The 17,223-nt window shown below is 34.3% G+C and overlaps 1 protein-coding gene across 4 annotated transcripts in view; it reads right to left on the bottom strand.

Annotated features, from left to right (window-relative positions):
• Nucleotides 1–17,223, bottom strand: part of GBF1 (golgi brefeldin A resistant guanine nucleotide exchange factor 1) — a 121,867-nt gene that overhangs the window by 94,549 nt on the left and 10,095 nt on the right. For all 4 annotated transcript variants that reach the window (XM_074295426.1, XM_074295427.1, XM_074295428.1 and 1 more), the window contains exon 2: nt 5,570–5,675. In XM_074295426.1, coding sequence (XP_074151527.1) covers nt 5,570–5,665 — 96 coding nt within the window. In that variant the 5' untranslated portion in view covers nt 5,666–5,675. The remainder of the gene's footprint in view (nt 1–5,569; nt 5,676–17,223) is intronic.

Below are 17,223 nucleotides of genomic sequence, written 5' to 3'. Positions count from 1 at the left end.
ACAGCTTCTGTATGGAGAGAGAGCAGACTTCAAACAATGAGGAGACTAAAAGCAGACTGTCTCTAGAGGAATCCGCTAAGGGGGATATGATCTGCTCCTCAATACATAAGACTCTCATAAAGGAAATCAAAAAGGCTCTCACAAGAGAGATAGAAGAGAAATAGGAAAAGGAAAGGGAAACTTGGCAAGAGAGTCTGGAGAAGTCATCCCATGCATTTAAAGACAGAGTGGATAAAGAGATCAAATCATTGAGAAATAAAATTAGTAAACTGGAAAAAGAAAACAGCTCTCTAAAAAATAAAATTGATGAAATGGAAAAAAATTCCATAGAAGATAAAAACTCAATTGGACAATTACAAAAAGATATAAAAAAAGTGAGTGAAGAAAATACATCATTGAAAATTAGAATGGAACAAGTAGAAATGAATGACTCAAAGAGAAACCAATAAGTAGTCAAGCAAAACCAGAAAAACGAAACAATTGAAAAGAATATCAAGTACCTTATTGGAAAGACAACAGACCTAGAAAACAGATCCAGGAGAGACAATTTGAGAATAATCGGACTCCTTGAAGGAATTTCCTCCCTGAGGAAAAAAAGAGCCTGGACACTATTTTCCTGGAAATTATCAAAGAGAACTGCCCAGACGTTTTGGAAACAGAGGGTAAAATAGACATTGAAAAATTCATCAATCACCTACTGAAAGGGACCCTAAAATCAAAACACCAAGAAATAGTGGCCAAGTTCAAGAACCATCAGACAAAGGAAAAAAAATATTGGAAGCTGCTAGAAAAAAGCAATTCAGATATGGAGGAGCCACAATAAAGATAACCCAGGATCTAGCAGCATCCACATTAGGATCTAGCAGCATCCACATTAAAAGAATGAAGGGCCTAGAATATGATACTCCGAAAGGCTAAGGAACTTGGTATGAAGCCAAGAATAACTTACCCAGAAAAAATGAGCATCGTTTTCCAGGGAAGAAGATGGACATTTAACCAAATAAAGGAATTCCATCTATTCTTGATGAAAAAAACAGATCTACACAAAATGTTTTATTTTCAAATACAGAACTCAAGAGATTTCTAAAAAGGTAAGAAGAAATCTTGAGAATTATATTTCTGCCATAAAGATATGTAAAGAACACATGTATAATTTGTCCTAGAAACTAAAAGTGGAAAGGAAATTATACCATAAAAAAGAGTAAAGTGGTGGTACTACATCTCATGAAGAAGCAAAGGTAACCTATTATATCTGAGAGAAAGAAAGGAAGGGGATGAACACAAGTGTGTATCAATAGCATATCTGATTTATGGTGAAACTTCTTCCACTTCACTGAAAAGTGAGGGGGAAGGAGTAAGCTAAGAAATTGTGAGAAAAAGGGGTAAAATAGGAAGAGGAACTTTAAGGTGGGGGAGGGATACTAAAAAGGGAGGGCTGTGAAAAGCAAGTGTTGTTCACAAGTTTAATACTGGGTAGGAGGGTAAGAGGGAAAGAAAGGAGAAAAGCATACGCAGGGGTTAATAGGATGGCAAGCAATATAGAATTAGTCATTCTAACCATAAATGTGAATGGGGTGAACTCCCTCATAAAGAGGAAGCAGTTAGCAGACTGGATTAAAAGCCAGAATCCTACTATATGTTGTTTACAGGAAACACACCTGAAACAGGGTAATACATTCAAAATAAAAGGGTGGAGCAGAATCTACTATGCTTCACGTGAAGCCAAAAAAGCAGGGGTAGCCATTCTCATCTCAGATCAAGCAAAAAAAAAAAAAAAAAAAAAAAAAAAAAATTGATCTAATTAAAAAAGATAAGGAAGGGCATTATATCCTACTAAAGGGTAGTATAGATAATGAAGCAGCATCAATATTAAACATATACACACCAAGTGGTGCAGCATCTAAGTTCTTAAAAGAGAAATTAAGAGAGCTACAAAAAGAAATAAATAGCAAAACTATAATAGTGGGAGATCTCAACCTTGCACTCTCAGAATTAGATAAATCAAATCACAAAATAAATAAGAAAGAAGTCAAAGAGGTAAATAGAATACTAGAAAAGTTTGATATGATAGATCTTTGGAGAAAGAAAGGAGTACACTTTCTTCTCAGCAGTTCATGGAACCTACACAAAAACTGATCATATACTAGGACATAAAAACCTCAAAATCAAATGCAGTAAGGCAGAAATAGTATATGCATCTTTTTCAGACCACAATGCAATGAAAATTACATTTAATAAAAAGCCAGGGGAAAATAAACCAAAAAATAATTGGAAACTAAATAATCTTATACTAAAGAATGATTGGGTAAAACAGCAAATCATAGACATAATAACTTCACCCAAAAAAATGACAATAATGAGACATCATACCAAAATGTGTGGGATACAGCCAAAGCAGTAATAAGGGGAAGTTTTATATCTCTAGAGGCCTACTTGCATAAAATAGAGAAAGAGAAGGTCAACAAATTGGGCTTACAACTAAAAATGCTAGAAAAGGAACAAATTAAAAACCCCTAGACAAACATGAAACTTGAAATTCTAAAAATAAGATTATATTAATAAAATTGAAAGTAAAAAAATTATTGAATTAATTAATAAAACTAAAGAGTTGGTACTATGAAAAAAACAACAACAAAAAAAAGTTATCTGAGAGAACAATGACAGTAATATGGTCATATAGTTGGTCTGCGTCAACAGTATAAGAGAAACTCATGCATTCCTGACTCCAAAGCTAACTTTCTACTATATTATGTTGCCTCTCATATAGTAAAAGTCATTTCTTCTCACAGACAGATCCTCTGCTATCCAGCCTTGGAACACCAAGGCATAAATTTAAACAATAATAAACAATAAATAATAATTGAATAGTGCAATTATAGAACTACTGGTTAAAATCTAGATAAAAGAGTAAAGCATAGCACAAGTAACAAGTAATCAAAAGGAAGTCATTTAGTGCCTTAAAAACTTAATCAGGTTGCTAGTACTGTGTTTCTTAATCAATAAATGAAGGCATATTGATATTTTTTAATAATTATGATTATTATTCCTTACCTTTGAGTGTACTTCATAGCTTATACAACATTATTATCTCATTTGAACCTCACAATAGCACTATGAAATAGGTAAAGCAAGTATTATTCACATTCCACATATGAGGAAACTGAGGCTCAAAATTTTAAGTAATTTCTCTAAGGTGACAATGCTAATAAGTACAAGTACCAGGTTTGAACTATAGGCCTTCACACTCCAAGTCCAATATTTGTTTCATGACATAATTTACTACCTTTTCTAAAATAAAATGTGACTATTACTAATCACCATGATTCAGATGCAAACCAAAGTTTTTGAGGTCATAATGCAGAATACCAATCAAATTATTAGACTCTCCATGTATGACAATGACTATTACAGAAAGCTATTTTCTGCTCAAACTCTTTTCTTATCATCTAGGGGTTGCTACTGCCCATAAGTCTTATGTCTCTTGACCCTCTTCCTGTCAATATATGTATTTATTCCCATCCTCCTAACCTGAAATTCAGTATAGAACTTGGCTCTTAATCTGAGCTCTGCCCATGTCGAGTCATTATAGTTGTTGGTCACTACATATTTATCCTCTTGGTTGTCTATATGGTTCCTACATATTTGTCCTCTTCTATTTCCTTTCTTTATTCTTTTTCATGACAATGGTTAAATATATTCATTTAACATTACATTACAATAATTTCCCTACATATAATCTGTTTTCCCCATTATAGTATCCAAGGGATATTACAGCAAGTTTAGAAACTTTCAAATGTGCCATGAATTAAACAGTTTCTCTGAATAAATAAAAGTTCCACCTTCTTTTGAAACAAAAGTTTATTAATCAGAGAGATTGGAACTGGCTTAGTTTCTTTGTAGAGTGCATTACAGATAGTCAAGATTTTATCTTTAACAAGATTGACAGTGAGTTTCTAGAGGGGAAAAGAAATCTACAAACAAAAGGTTTCAGCGCAAAGATATGCTGCATAATGAGCACTTGTAGACAATTTTCATTTCCAGACAAATCACCAGGCATTTAATCAGTCAAGCTCCTTTAGGTGAATTTGGCAGCTTAAGATACAGTTAACAAGAATGACAAAATGAGTCAGGTCTTCCATGGCTACTCATGGGTGTTATAAATGGCTCCCAATCAATAGTCTGAAATGTGTACAAACAAAACTTTTTGAAGCATTTAGGGAAAAAAATGCTTTGGGAAAGTGAAGTCTGTAAGAAATAACCTTCCATAGTTTGACAGTGTTCTAAGTAATATTGTGAAAAGCAGAAGTAATACAGATATGTTTTACTTTATGTAAGAGATATATGCCTGGAAATTTTTGTGTAACTCAAATTTGTATTGTCAAATTTTACTTGAAGGATATACCAAGGACACTTACTTTTTTTTTTTAGGCTGGGGTTAAGTGACTTGCCCAGGGTCACACAGCTAGGAAGTGTTAAGTGTCTGAGACCAGATTTGAACTCGGGTCTTCCTGAATTCAGGGCTGGTGCCCTATCCACTGTGCCACCTAGCTTCCCCTGGGTACTTACCTTTTAAAGGAATCTTTTGGCAAATCCTTATTGCAAAATGAAAATTTTTTCCATAATGTAAATATTCACCCCCTATTTTATCCATTTTGTAAAATTTTCATATTAACAAGTATTCTTATAACAAGATACATAACATTCCTCAGAGAAAATTAATTGTTCACTAAACCTCACTCTTTTAAACAAAACTTTTCAAAATTATTCCAGTGTAAAGTAGAGTCAAAAGGAATTTTTCCCAGGCTCTGATCTACATAATATAAGACACTGAGATGACTGACTCAGTGGACATTAGAGGCTAACAGGCTTAAGTCTAAAGGAAGAGTGTGCTAAAGTCAACAAAACTCAAGAACTCAGAATGCTTTCTTGGGCTTGCCATCTACAGATCTGTCAGAGACAATAAGGCATGAGAATGCAGAGAAGTAGAAAGAGTGACAGGAGTTCAAATCCTTAGTTATTACATATTTATTTAGTACATAGTATATTTACTAGTACATATACTTAGAAGTGTGATTATTTGGGGATTGAAAAACCAGAAAAATCATTAAGAATCAGGAAACCTTTTATAACATGAGTTACAGAAAAACATGTATTTTGGTTAATAGGAAACTGAAAGATTCCTAAGAGAATGCAGAGGGAAACCCTGAATTCTGGAAAAATCAATACTAAATTCTAATGTTGGCTCAGCCACGTACTAAGTACATGGAATTGGACAATACACTCACTAAGCCTGATCTTCCTCACCTGCAGAATGCTGAAATAATACTTGCCTACTTCACATGACTGCTTCAAGGAACCAATGAAATGATATATATGAAAGCACTTTCAGAAATATATATACTATACAAATATAACAAAGTATTATTTCCTCATTGGAAATACAATTAGAAGAAACTAGTTTAATTCACCAAACATTTATTAATTGTCAGAAAATGCTTGGTAATACCCTAAGGCAAATTAGCAAATTAAACCAACAAAGTTTGGAATTCTATCCATTTCCCTTCCTTACCACAGGGGTGTGAGTGCTCCATCTGGCATTCCGTTTGATGGCTCCTACCACAATGTTAATCTCCCCTTGGATGATGTAAATACTCTTATCCACCATTCTGGCAAACCTGCCAAAAAAAGTGAAGAGGGAAAGCTGATTAATGCATGGCTGCCCATAGCCTATCTCTTGAGCAACCAATCATATGAGAAAAGCATCAGTTCATGCCCATAGGGAAAGCAGGAGTTAATATTATTAAAATTGGGATAAACATTTCATTCAATTCACCAAATATTTACCAAATACCAAATATTTATTAACCACCTTATTAAATGCCTTTTCAAATTGAAATTAATTGCTTCTAATGACCACAATCATTTTGTTTCCTTCTGAAAAATCCCAGATGCTGAGATTAAGCTAATAAGGTTTTTTGGATTGTTTTTTGAAATTGGGTCTCAATATCTTGCCCAGCTTAGAAGTCCAGCATTGGTCCCTCACAGGTTAAATCCCTATTGAGTACAGGCAGAAGCACAGATCTGCTCCATTTTCTGACTGGGTGGACTAATTCCTCTTTAGGCACTTCCAAAGATTCTTCATATTGGTGCAAGATTTAGTGCAAGTATCAGTTTTAGCCCTATTGCAGCTTAGATATCCCCAGCTCAAGTAATTCACTGTAAGCCAGCAAGTATTAACAGAAAGTGTTTCCCATAGGACATCTATATACCTAAGGCCAATTTCTAGTAGATACATTTGTTTCTGGACATAAAGTAAAGAGTCTCAATGGACAACTTGGTGAGGCTTTTATGTCTGTGAGAATAACAGGTAATGTTGGTTTGTTAAAGACAATGTTCCAACCTTCTCACTATTCCTCCTTGTCCTTCCTCAAGTAATGAGAAGTTTAGAGAGAGATCATTAGAAGAGTGAATATCCTTCATGATGAAACTGAGTTTATTTGCATTTTTTTAAGTATCTATACTGCTATGTCATATAGCAGAAAGAACACTGACCTTAAAGCCAAAAGACCCAAGTCCTGGTCCCAGTTCTGCTACTAACCAGCTGACCTTAAGGTAAATAGCTTCCTTATATGGCACTTTGTTTATTCATCTGTCAAATGAAAAGGCTGACACGACCCCTAAGATATTTCTTAGCTCTAACACACTGGCATTCTATGATTACAGATACAGAGTAACATAGCTCTCTTAAGACTTGAATATCCAGTATACCTATAGCAAAGCGAAGGGAGCCAAAAGCTGCATTGAATGAACTGAAAGGAGTCTTATTTATAAGCAGCAAGTTATCTCCAGAGCAGGATTTCTACTTATACTACTGAGGGGTAAATGCTAACGCTATTATATTAATAATCTCCATTCTTTAAAAAAGGAAACTGAGGCTGAGAGAAGTGATGTCCTGAACTATACACTAAGAAAACCTAACTCTCCTTAAAATCTGACTTCCATATGATGTTCTCAATGATGTGGAACTGTTCTTTAGGCCATCATCTTTGAATCCTTAGCTCAGGTACTACTTCCTATTCAAAAACGTTTCCTGATCCCCAGTAGTTGTGTTTTTCCTGTTCTTAAATTATAATGGACTGATTTACCTATTGATTCCATCTCCCCTAGAAAATCCTTAAAGGAAAAAAAAAAGTTTTTATTTTTATTTCTTCTTGGCATTCCCAACACCTAGAATAATGGCTTTTACATAACAAGCATTTAACAAATATTTTAAAAATAGAATTAAAAATAAAATACAAATTCTAAGTCTGGCCATTTAATATCTACCACAACCTAGTTCTAAACTACCTTTCCAGCCTTATTTAATATTACTCCCCTCTTCAAGTAAACTATGATAATCTTTCATAGACATTAATAATTTGCAATTTTTTGAGAATTATTTGTTTATATCCTTTGACTATTGAAGCATGATTTTTAGTATTATTTATTTATCTTAATTTCCTGTTTATCTTATATATAATGCTATTATCAAAAATATTTGGGAGCAAAGCAGGGCAGTAGACTGCTAGGGCAAAAAGAGGCAGAGAATAAGACTGAGGGTCTGCTCCCCTGGGAGCTACCCCTTCTTCCTTCCCAATCTCCACCAGCCTCTTAGGTAGCATGGCCATAGCAGAACTCATTCAAGCACCACGGGAGAGAAATGTATGAGGAGGTCTGAGGAGCATCTGCCTAACTAGAGTATGTCATTTGTGACATGGGCCTCTCAACACAAAGGCCAGTGGAGAAAGCCACATCATCCTGGGCCAAAAGCAGGCACCAGTTATTTTCTCAACGAGAAGCTCAGAATTGACAGAACTGCCAAAGGCCCATAAAGGAAAATGATTGCTCCCATCTAGACACTGATATTTCCACTGATAACTCTATGACATCTGCTTCAAAGTACCTAATACTAGAATAGACATCATTCCTCCTTAACAATTGGAAAATGAAATAATTGCTGGAATCATGGATATGAGCAGAGGGGGACCAGTATCCTTGAACTTCACCCTGTTGAATCCAAGAACAGAACCTTGGACCAATGCCTTCCCTAATCAATATTCACCAGATCCCTACAATCCTTATGATGTCTATTTGATTCTTGTTCTTGTTTTATCCCTTCTCTACTAGCTGAGGACAGATGAAACCCAACTCCTATATTATACCTCTCTCCCCACCTCCTCCCACACAATAAAGAACTGAGATTTTGATTTAGCCTTTTCCTGACCAGCCCTCACCTGGTCACCCTGAATCTCTATCATGTCTGTTTGAAAGTAATTAGTGTCTTTGGCTAAAATGATAGGGAAAGAGAATGTGCAATGTTAGAGGGGATGTGGGAAAACAGGGACACTGATACATTGTTGGTGGAATTGTGAATACATCCAGTCATTCTGGAAAGCAATTTGGAACTATGCTCAAAAAGTTATCAAACTGTGCATACCCTTTGACCCAACAGTGTTACTACTGGGCTTATATCCCAAAGAGATTTTAAAGAAGGGAAAGGGACCTGTATGTGCAAGAATGTTTGTGGCAGTCCTCTTTGTAGTGGCCAGAAACTGGAAACTAAGTGGATGCCCATCAAATGGAGAATGGCTGAATAAATTGTGGTATATGAATATTATGGAATATTATTGTTTTGTAAGAAATGACCAACAGGATGATTTCAGAAAGGCCTGGAGAGACTTACATGAACTGATGCTGAGTGAAATGAGCAGGACCAGGAGACCAGTTATACTTTAACAACAATACTATATGATGATCAATTCTGATGGATGTGGCCATCTTCAACAATGAGATGAATCAAATCGATTCCAGTGGAGCAGTAATGAACTGAACCAGCTATACCCAGCGAGGGAACTCTGGGAGATGACTATGAACCACTGCATAGAATTCCCAATCCCTCTATTTTTGTCTGCCTGCATTTCGGATTTCCTTCACAGGCTAATTGTACACTATTTCAAAGTCCAATTCTTTTTGTACAGCAAAATAACTGTTTGGACATGTATACATATATTGTATTTAATTTATACTTTAACATATTTAACATGTACTGGCCAACCTGCCATCTGGGGGGGGGGGGGGAAGAGGAGAAAAATTGGAACAAAAGGTTTGGCAATTGTCAATGCTGTAAAATTACCCATGCATATATCTGGTAAATAAAAAATTTTTAAAAAAAAGAAAGTAATTAGTGTTTGAATTCTTGTTCAAACTCCTCTCCTATGCTGATGAGAACAGAGAGAACCCAGTATCTTGACTACTTTCCCCCTTCAATGCAGGATAAAGACTCTGATTTGTCCCTAGCCTTGACTGACACTCTAAAACTGTCATATTCTCTCCTTCCAAAGAGGAAAGGTGTGGACAGCTACAAAGGAGAATGGCTCCTTCAATGAGTGCCCCTCTTAAGAAAGAAAACAAGATTCAGGTCTATAGGAAAAAAGGAAAGGAAGGAAGAAGGGAGGGAAGAAGGAAGGAAGGGAGAGAAAGGAGGGAGGAAGGAAGGGAAGAAAGGAAGGAAAAAAGAAAGGAGGGTAAGAGAGAAAGAGAGAGGAAGGAAAGAGGGAGGAAGGGAGAGAGAAAGGAAAGAAAACAGAAAAGGAGGGAGGGAAGGAGGAACAGATTTTTGGGAATTCAACTTATCACCACCATCAATACTGGTAATATACTCCTTCCTTATTTCTTTCTAAAGAGAGTTAGTAAGACTGGTGGTTTCCTATTCTAACTATTAAGTCCTTATCTCCATTCAAGGTCTAGCTCTCCCTCTATAAAACTTTCTCTTCCTTTCTGGAAATGAAAATGTTTTCCTACATCAACTATTACCAGATCACTCTGCTTTTGTCAATTCTTACTCTGTCTTATATTTATGTACTTGCAGTATCTTTATTTTCACCAACAGAATACAAGGTTTTTAAGAACAAAGCATTTTTAATGTCTTTTTATCTCCAGATCCTTTCACACGGTAGATATTTAATATATCTTTGAAGTGAACAAAATATAATCAGAAACAGAAGAGTGTGTGTGGGGGGGGGGTGTATGTAAAATATATGAATATATTATCCAAGCACTAGTACAACTAATTTTGCAGAGGCTAAACACCCCATGATTGAAGACCTGATAATGATTTTTGGGGACACATAAATCACAAAAACTATCTATTAAGGTTATAAAAGGGTTAAAATATGTGCTAATGGAAGAATTACTCATATTTGTGAAATTATACATCTTTAAAATAATGCATCCCTCCCAAAGATGAATCAAATCAATTAAGCAACAAGCATTTATTAAGTGCTTATTATTAAGCAGGAATAAAGATAAAAATGAAATAGTCTGTGCCCTTAAGGAGCTTACATTCTATTGGGGGAGACAACTTGCACTTATAAAAGCATACACAAAATAAATACAAAGTAGTTTTGTTGGAAAAGGCAATAGTATCTGGTGGGAAGTGATTCAACCTAAAGACAAGGAAATGTTTATAGCAGAACTTTTTGGTAACAAAGTGGATATGTGTTAACTGAGGACAAATAAAATATTACTGTATCAAAAGTAATAATAGAAAATGAAGAGCAAGATAGTTATGATACATGATGCATAAGATATATGAATTATAAATTATACAAAAATAAGCACGTAGAACTAGGAAAAGTATATATATGATGGCTACAACAATGTAAGTAAAAAGAACACAAAGAACAACAAAAAAAGCCTCCATAATGCTGAACACTATGTAATTATAATGGCCAAGACTAGTCCTAAAGAAGAGATAAGATGATATACCTTTCTCCTTTCATTGAAGGAAGGTGGACTATGATAGATGTGGAACAATGCAGATAGATACTCTCAGACTCAGTTGATATACTGCTTAGTTTTGCTAAATGGTTTGTTTTTCCTTTGCATATTAAAAGGGACTGCTAAATTGGCAGAAGAGGGTAAAGGAATAAATATATTCAGAAATAAAGGAAACATAAAAATAAATCAATAAAAAATTAAACTTAAATATTATAGGCACCTTAATTCCAGTGATTATTTTGTATAAAAACAGAAAGCATGTCCTGTTACCTATCAGAAAAGGAAGAAGAAAAAAAACAGACCAAAGAAAAATTGGTATCTTTCTCTACCTTGCCAAGCTACAAATTTGGTACTCAATATCTGTTTAAAAAAATTTTTTAGAGAAAATCTTTACCCAAAATTCTCTATAGACTGATCATTCTCATACCCATCATTTCTGCATTTTATGCATATTGTTGTTTTTCTCATCTAAGAATTAAGCATTAATCTTAGTTACAAGAGCCTCAAAATTGTCCCTTCACCTCTTTAATCAGTTAATATCAATCACTTATCTTTCCACATTCCTTTTACAAAGCATTTCCATGTTCTAAAGAGCATTTCTTCTATGAATTTTTTTTTCTCCTTCCATAGGTTATTTCTTTAAGCATTCAGCACATAGAAAATGCTTTACTAAACCTTGTTGACTGATTTCATATCATCAGTTTTCAATTATTTATTTGTGTGTCTATATCTTTTTGCTTTCTCTCCCAGGGCTGTATACAGCTTTTTGGTCAATACTCTTGAAAATGTTTGTTTTGCGCTAGCCTCGACAATAAGAGCCGAGAAAGAGATTCAAGGAATTAAGAGTAGGAAATGAGGAAATCAAACTATCACTCTTTGCAGATGACATGATGGTATACTTAGAGAACCCCAAAGACTCTGCTAAAAAAGCTATGAGAAATAATTCAGAATTTTAGCAAAGTGGCAGGATACAAAATAAATCCACATAAATCCTCAGCATTTTTATATATCACCAACAAAATGCAACAGCAAGAGATACAAAGAGAAATTCCATTCCAAACAAATGTTGAAAGTATAAAGTATTTGGGAATCCATCTACCAAAGAATAGTCAGGAATTATATGAGAAAAATTACAAAACACTTGCCACAAAAATAAAGTCAGATTTAAATAACTGGAAAGATATTTAGTGCTCTTGGATAGGCCGAGCTAATATAATAAAGATGACAATACTCCCCAAACTAATCTATTTATTTAGTGCTATACCAATCAGACTCCCAAGAAACTATTTTAATGACCTAGAAAAAATAACAACAAAATTCATATGGAAGAATAAAAAAAAGGTAGAGAATTGCAAGGGAACTAATGAAAAAAAAATCAGAGGAAAGTGGTCTAAGTGTACCTGATCTAAAGCTATATTATATAGCAGCAGTCACCAAAACCATTTGGTATTGGCTAAGAAATAGACCAGTAGATCAGTGGAACAGATTAGATACAAAGGACAAAAAAGGGTACATCTATAGCAATCTAGTCTTTGACAAACCCAAAGATACCAACATTAGGGATAAAAATTCATTATTTGGAAAAAACTGTTGGGAAAACTGGAAATTAGTATGGCAGAAATTAGATATGGAACCACACTTAACACCATATACCAAGATAAGATCAAAATGGGTCCATGACCTAGGCATAAAGAATAAAATAATAAATAGATTAGAGAAACAGAAAATAGTTTACCTCTCAGACCTGTGGAGGAGGAAGGAATTTATGACCAGAGGAGAACTAGAGATCATTATTGATCACAAAATAGAAGATTTTGATTACATCAAACTAAAAAGTTTCTGTACAAACAATACTAATGCAAACAAGATTAGAAGGGAAGTAACAAATTGGGAAAATATTTTTAAAAGTAAAGGTTCTGACAAAGGTCTCATTTCCAAAATATATAGAGAACTGACCCTAATTTATAAGAAACCAAACCAATCTCCAATTGATAAATGGTCAAAGGATATGAACAGACAATTCTCAGATGATGAAATTGAAACTATATCCACTCATATGAAAGTGTTCCAAATCACTACTGATCAGAGAAATGCAAATTAAGACATCTCTGAGATACCACTACACACCTGTCAGATTGGCTAAGATGACAGGAACAAATAATGATGAATGTTGGAGGGGATGTGGGAAAACTGGGACACTAATACATTGCTGGTGGAGTTGTGAAAGAATCCAGCCATTCTGGAGAGCAATTTGGAACTATGCCCAAAAAGTTATCAAACTGTGCATACCCTTTGACCCAGCAGCGCTACTACTGGGCTTATATCCCAAAGAAATACTAAAGAGCGGAAAGAGACATATATGTGCCAAAATGTTTGTGGCAGCTCTTTTTGTAGTAGCTAGAAACTGGAAGATGAATGGATGTCCATCAGTTGGAGAATGGTTGGGTAAATTATGGTATATGAAGGTTATGGAATATTATTGCTCTGTAAGAAATGACCAGCAGGAGGAATACAGAGAAGCCTGGAGAGACTTAAATCAACTGATGCTGAGTGAAATGAGCAGAACCAGAAGATCACTGTACACTTCAACAACAATACAGTATGAGGATGTATTCTGATGGAAGTGGAAATCTTCAACATAAAGAAAAACCAACTCACTTCCAGTTGATCAATGATGGACAGAGGTAGCTACACCCAGAGAAGAAACACTGGGAAGTGAATGTAAATTGTTAGCACTAATATCTGTCTGCCCAGGTTGCATGTACCTTAGGAATCTAAAGTTTATTGTGCAACAAGAAAATGATATTCACACACATGTATTGTATCTAGACTATATTGTAACACATGTAAAATGTATGGGATTGCCTGTCATCAGGGGGAGGGAATAGAGGGAGGGGGGGATAATTTGGAAAAATGAATACAAGGGATAATATTATAAAAAATATATATATAATAAAAAATTAAAAAAAAAAAAAAAAAAAAGAAGATCCAACTCACTTCCAGTTGATCAATGATGGACAGAAATAACTACACCCAGAGAAGGAACACTGGGAAGTGAATGTAAATTGTTAGCACTACTGTCTATCTACCCAGGTTACTTATACCTTCAGAATCTAATACTTAATGTGCAACAAGAAAATGGTATTTACACACATATATTGTATCTAGGTTATATTGTAACACATGTAAAATGTATGGGATTGCCTGTCATCGGGGGGAGAGAGTAGAGGGAGGGGGGGGATAATTTGGAAAAATGAATACAAGGGATAATATTATAAAAAAAAAATTACTCATGCATATATACTGTGGGAAAAAAATTCTAAAAAAAAAAAAAAAAAAGTTTGTTTTATATGTACTTCCCTGTTGAGAGTGTTAATTATTTGAAAACAGTGCTTCTGCCATCACTTCCCTTTGTATCTCTCCCCAATGCTTTATACAGAGCTATTCTCAAAGACAAGTTCAAGCTGGAGTTTTGACTGATGAAAGATACCTGCATCCACAGGTGGCATTGTGTAGGTCCTGATAGATAAATATACAGATAGATAAGATATGATATGACATAGAAAAGAGTAGATTCAAAAGGAAGCAACAAAAAAGCATGGTTGGATCCCAGAAACAGACCAAAGGGACTACGATTGTGTCATTCTGAACCAGCGATATTTTCCAGCTGGTTGATCGTGACTAAATCCAGTAAAAGTCGACTATGGATCAGATCCAAACCCAAGTCAGAAACTTGCAGAGGTCAGACTAGGGAGACAACAATCAGACTTTATCCAGGAAAAGAACAATGAAAGCTTGTGGTTTGCCAGCCTGAGTTGTAAATGAAATCTTGGAACACAGCATTCAACAGTCCAAGAAAATGGCAACATGATTAGCCCAAACTTTCCATCTAGAAGTACAGAATCCAATCCTAAAAATGAGTACAAAGTTAGGAAGGAGGCTGGAAAAATGAACAAATAAAAAAAGTATCCCACAATGAAAAGCTATTACAGTGGCAGGGAAACTCAAGACATAACTCCAGAAAAAGATGAACCCAAAATATTTATAAAATCAAAGAAAAACACAGATTATGTATAAATTCAACCAGAATTCTTAGTAGAGATGAAGAGTTTTTAAAATGTCTTATGAATCCAAGGAAAGAATAGGAGAAAAAATTGGAAAAAAATGAAAATTATGGAAGAAAAAGAATTTATAGCTTACACAAAAAATACAAAACCTTGCCCAAGAAACAAACTCCCTGAAAATCGAAAATGGACTACATAGAAGTCAATTAGTTCATGAGACAATATTAAAGCAAAATCAAAAGACCGGGAAAAAAAAAAAAAAAAAAAAAGAGGAAAACTTAAGATATGTCTTAGCCAAAATAACTAATCTGGAAATTAGAGACAATTTAGGAACCAAGAGACTATTTGAAAATCATGAACAAAAAAGAGAGCCTAAAAGTCATATTTCAAGAAATCTTAAAACAAAACAATTTAGGTCCTTTAGAACTAGAAGACAAAATAGAATTAGAAAAAATGAACTGATCATTTTCTAAAAGAAGCCCCAAAATGAAAATGAAAACTCCTATGAACAATACAGTCAAAATCCAGTGTCAAGGTCAAAAGGAAAATATTGCAAAAAGCAAAGAAAGAACTTAAGTACTAAAGAGCCAAAGTCAATGTTATACAAGATTTAGCAATCATCACTATAAATCAGGGGAAAGTTTAGTATATGATATTCCAAAAGGAAAAAAATAGAGGTTTATAGCTACGAATGGCATCCAAGAAAACTAAGTACAATTCTATAGAAGAAAAACAAAAGGGAGGGGGTCTTTAATTACATAAAAAACTTCTAAGCATTCATGATGAGGGAACTCAAGTATAAACAAAGAAATAAAATAAAAGATTAAAAAGATAAACATGAATGATCATCATAAGGGAATAATTCTAATACAGTAACATGATACATATCTCTGTTATCATTCATTAAGAGTCATGGAAGGAATCTAATTAGACAGAAAAACTAAGTCTAATTCTGTTTCTTGATGACAAGTGGAAAGGGAAAAGGAAACTATAATAGGAAGAAAGAAAGAGTAAGGATGGGAAAAATTATCACCTATAATTTCGATGCAGAAGTAAAAGTCTTCTAAAACAGGGGCAGCTAGGTGGCGCAGTGGATAGAGCACCAGCCTTGAATTCAGGAGGACCTGAGTTCAAATCTGGTCTCAGATACTTAACACTTCCTAGCTGTGTGACCCTGGGCAAGTCACTTAACCCCAGCCTCAAAAAAAAAAAAAAAAAAAAAAAAAAAAAAAAGTCCTCTAAAACAAAAGAATGAGTGGACAACACTTAAATCTTAATCTGAACTGATTAAAGGAAGGAAGAATACATACAGTTGGATATAGAAATACATTTCATTCACTAGGGAAACAGGAGAGAAAGGGGAAAGTGGGGAAATATGGAGGAGACCAGATTAAGAAGGGTTTAGTATTAAGCAAAATGTACTCTAACTAGGGTGAATTTTGAAGAGGCATTTAAAAGAAAAAAAAAAAAAAAAGTCATTTTTCCCCCCTCTGGATGAGGGAAAGAAAGGCAAGGGAAGAGAAGCAGTTTATACCAAACCCAGAGCACTAATACTGTGCTCACTCCTTCCACACAAACAACTTCTTTATAAAAAAATAAATAGGAAAGAAAGAGAAGGAAAATAATAAGAGAATAAAGAGAAATACAAATTAACAATCATAAGAATGAAATGTGAATGGGATAAACTCACCCATAAAAAAAGAAAAGAGCAGAATGGATTAAAAAATAGAATCAGACAATATGCTATTTATAAGAAACACACTTGAAATAGAAAGATGCTCACAAAATTAAAATAAGGAGCAAATGCAAAATACATTATCTTTTATCTGAAGTAAAAAATGCAAGGGTAGCAATATAATCTCAGACAAAACAATAGCAAAAATAGATTTCATTTTTAAAGATAAAGAGGAAAACTACTTTTTGCTGAAAAACACCACAAATAATTAATATAAATACTAAATATATGCATCAAGGGGCACAGCATCAAATACTTAAAGTTAAATGAGTTCTAGAGAGAAATAATGAATCAAATTATAATAATTGAGAAATGTAGTTTACATCTTTCTGATCTAAACATCCTATATAGAACTTGCTAGGCATTGTGCTAAGCACTTTACAATTATTATCTCATTTGATCCTCACAACAATCCTAGGAAATATTATTCCTATTATTTCCATTTTACATATAACAAAATGGAGACAGAGGTAAAGTGACTTGCCAAAAATCCACACAATTAGTGAATGTGTGAGGCCCAATTTGAAGTTAAATATTTTCCTGACTCTAGATCAAGAGCTCTATCCACTTCACCACCATAAAATAAAATAAAAGTGAGGAACCTGA

This window comes from Sminthopsis crassicaudata, chromosome 2 (assembly GCF_048593235.1).
Source record: "Sminthopsis crassicaudata isolate SCR6 chromosome 2, ASM4859323v1, whole genome shotgun sequence".
Lineage (NCBI taxonomy): Eukaryota > Metazoa > Chordata > Mammalia > Dasyuromorphia > Dasyuridae > Sminthopsis > Sminthopsis crassicaudata.
This window is presented reverse-complemented; position numbering and strand designations above follow the sequence as displayed.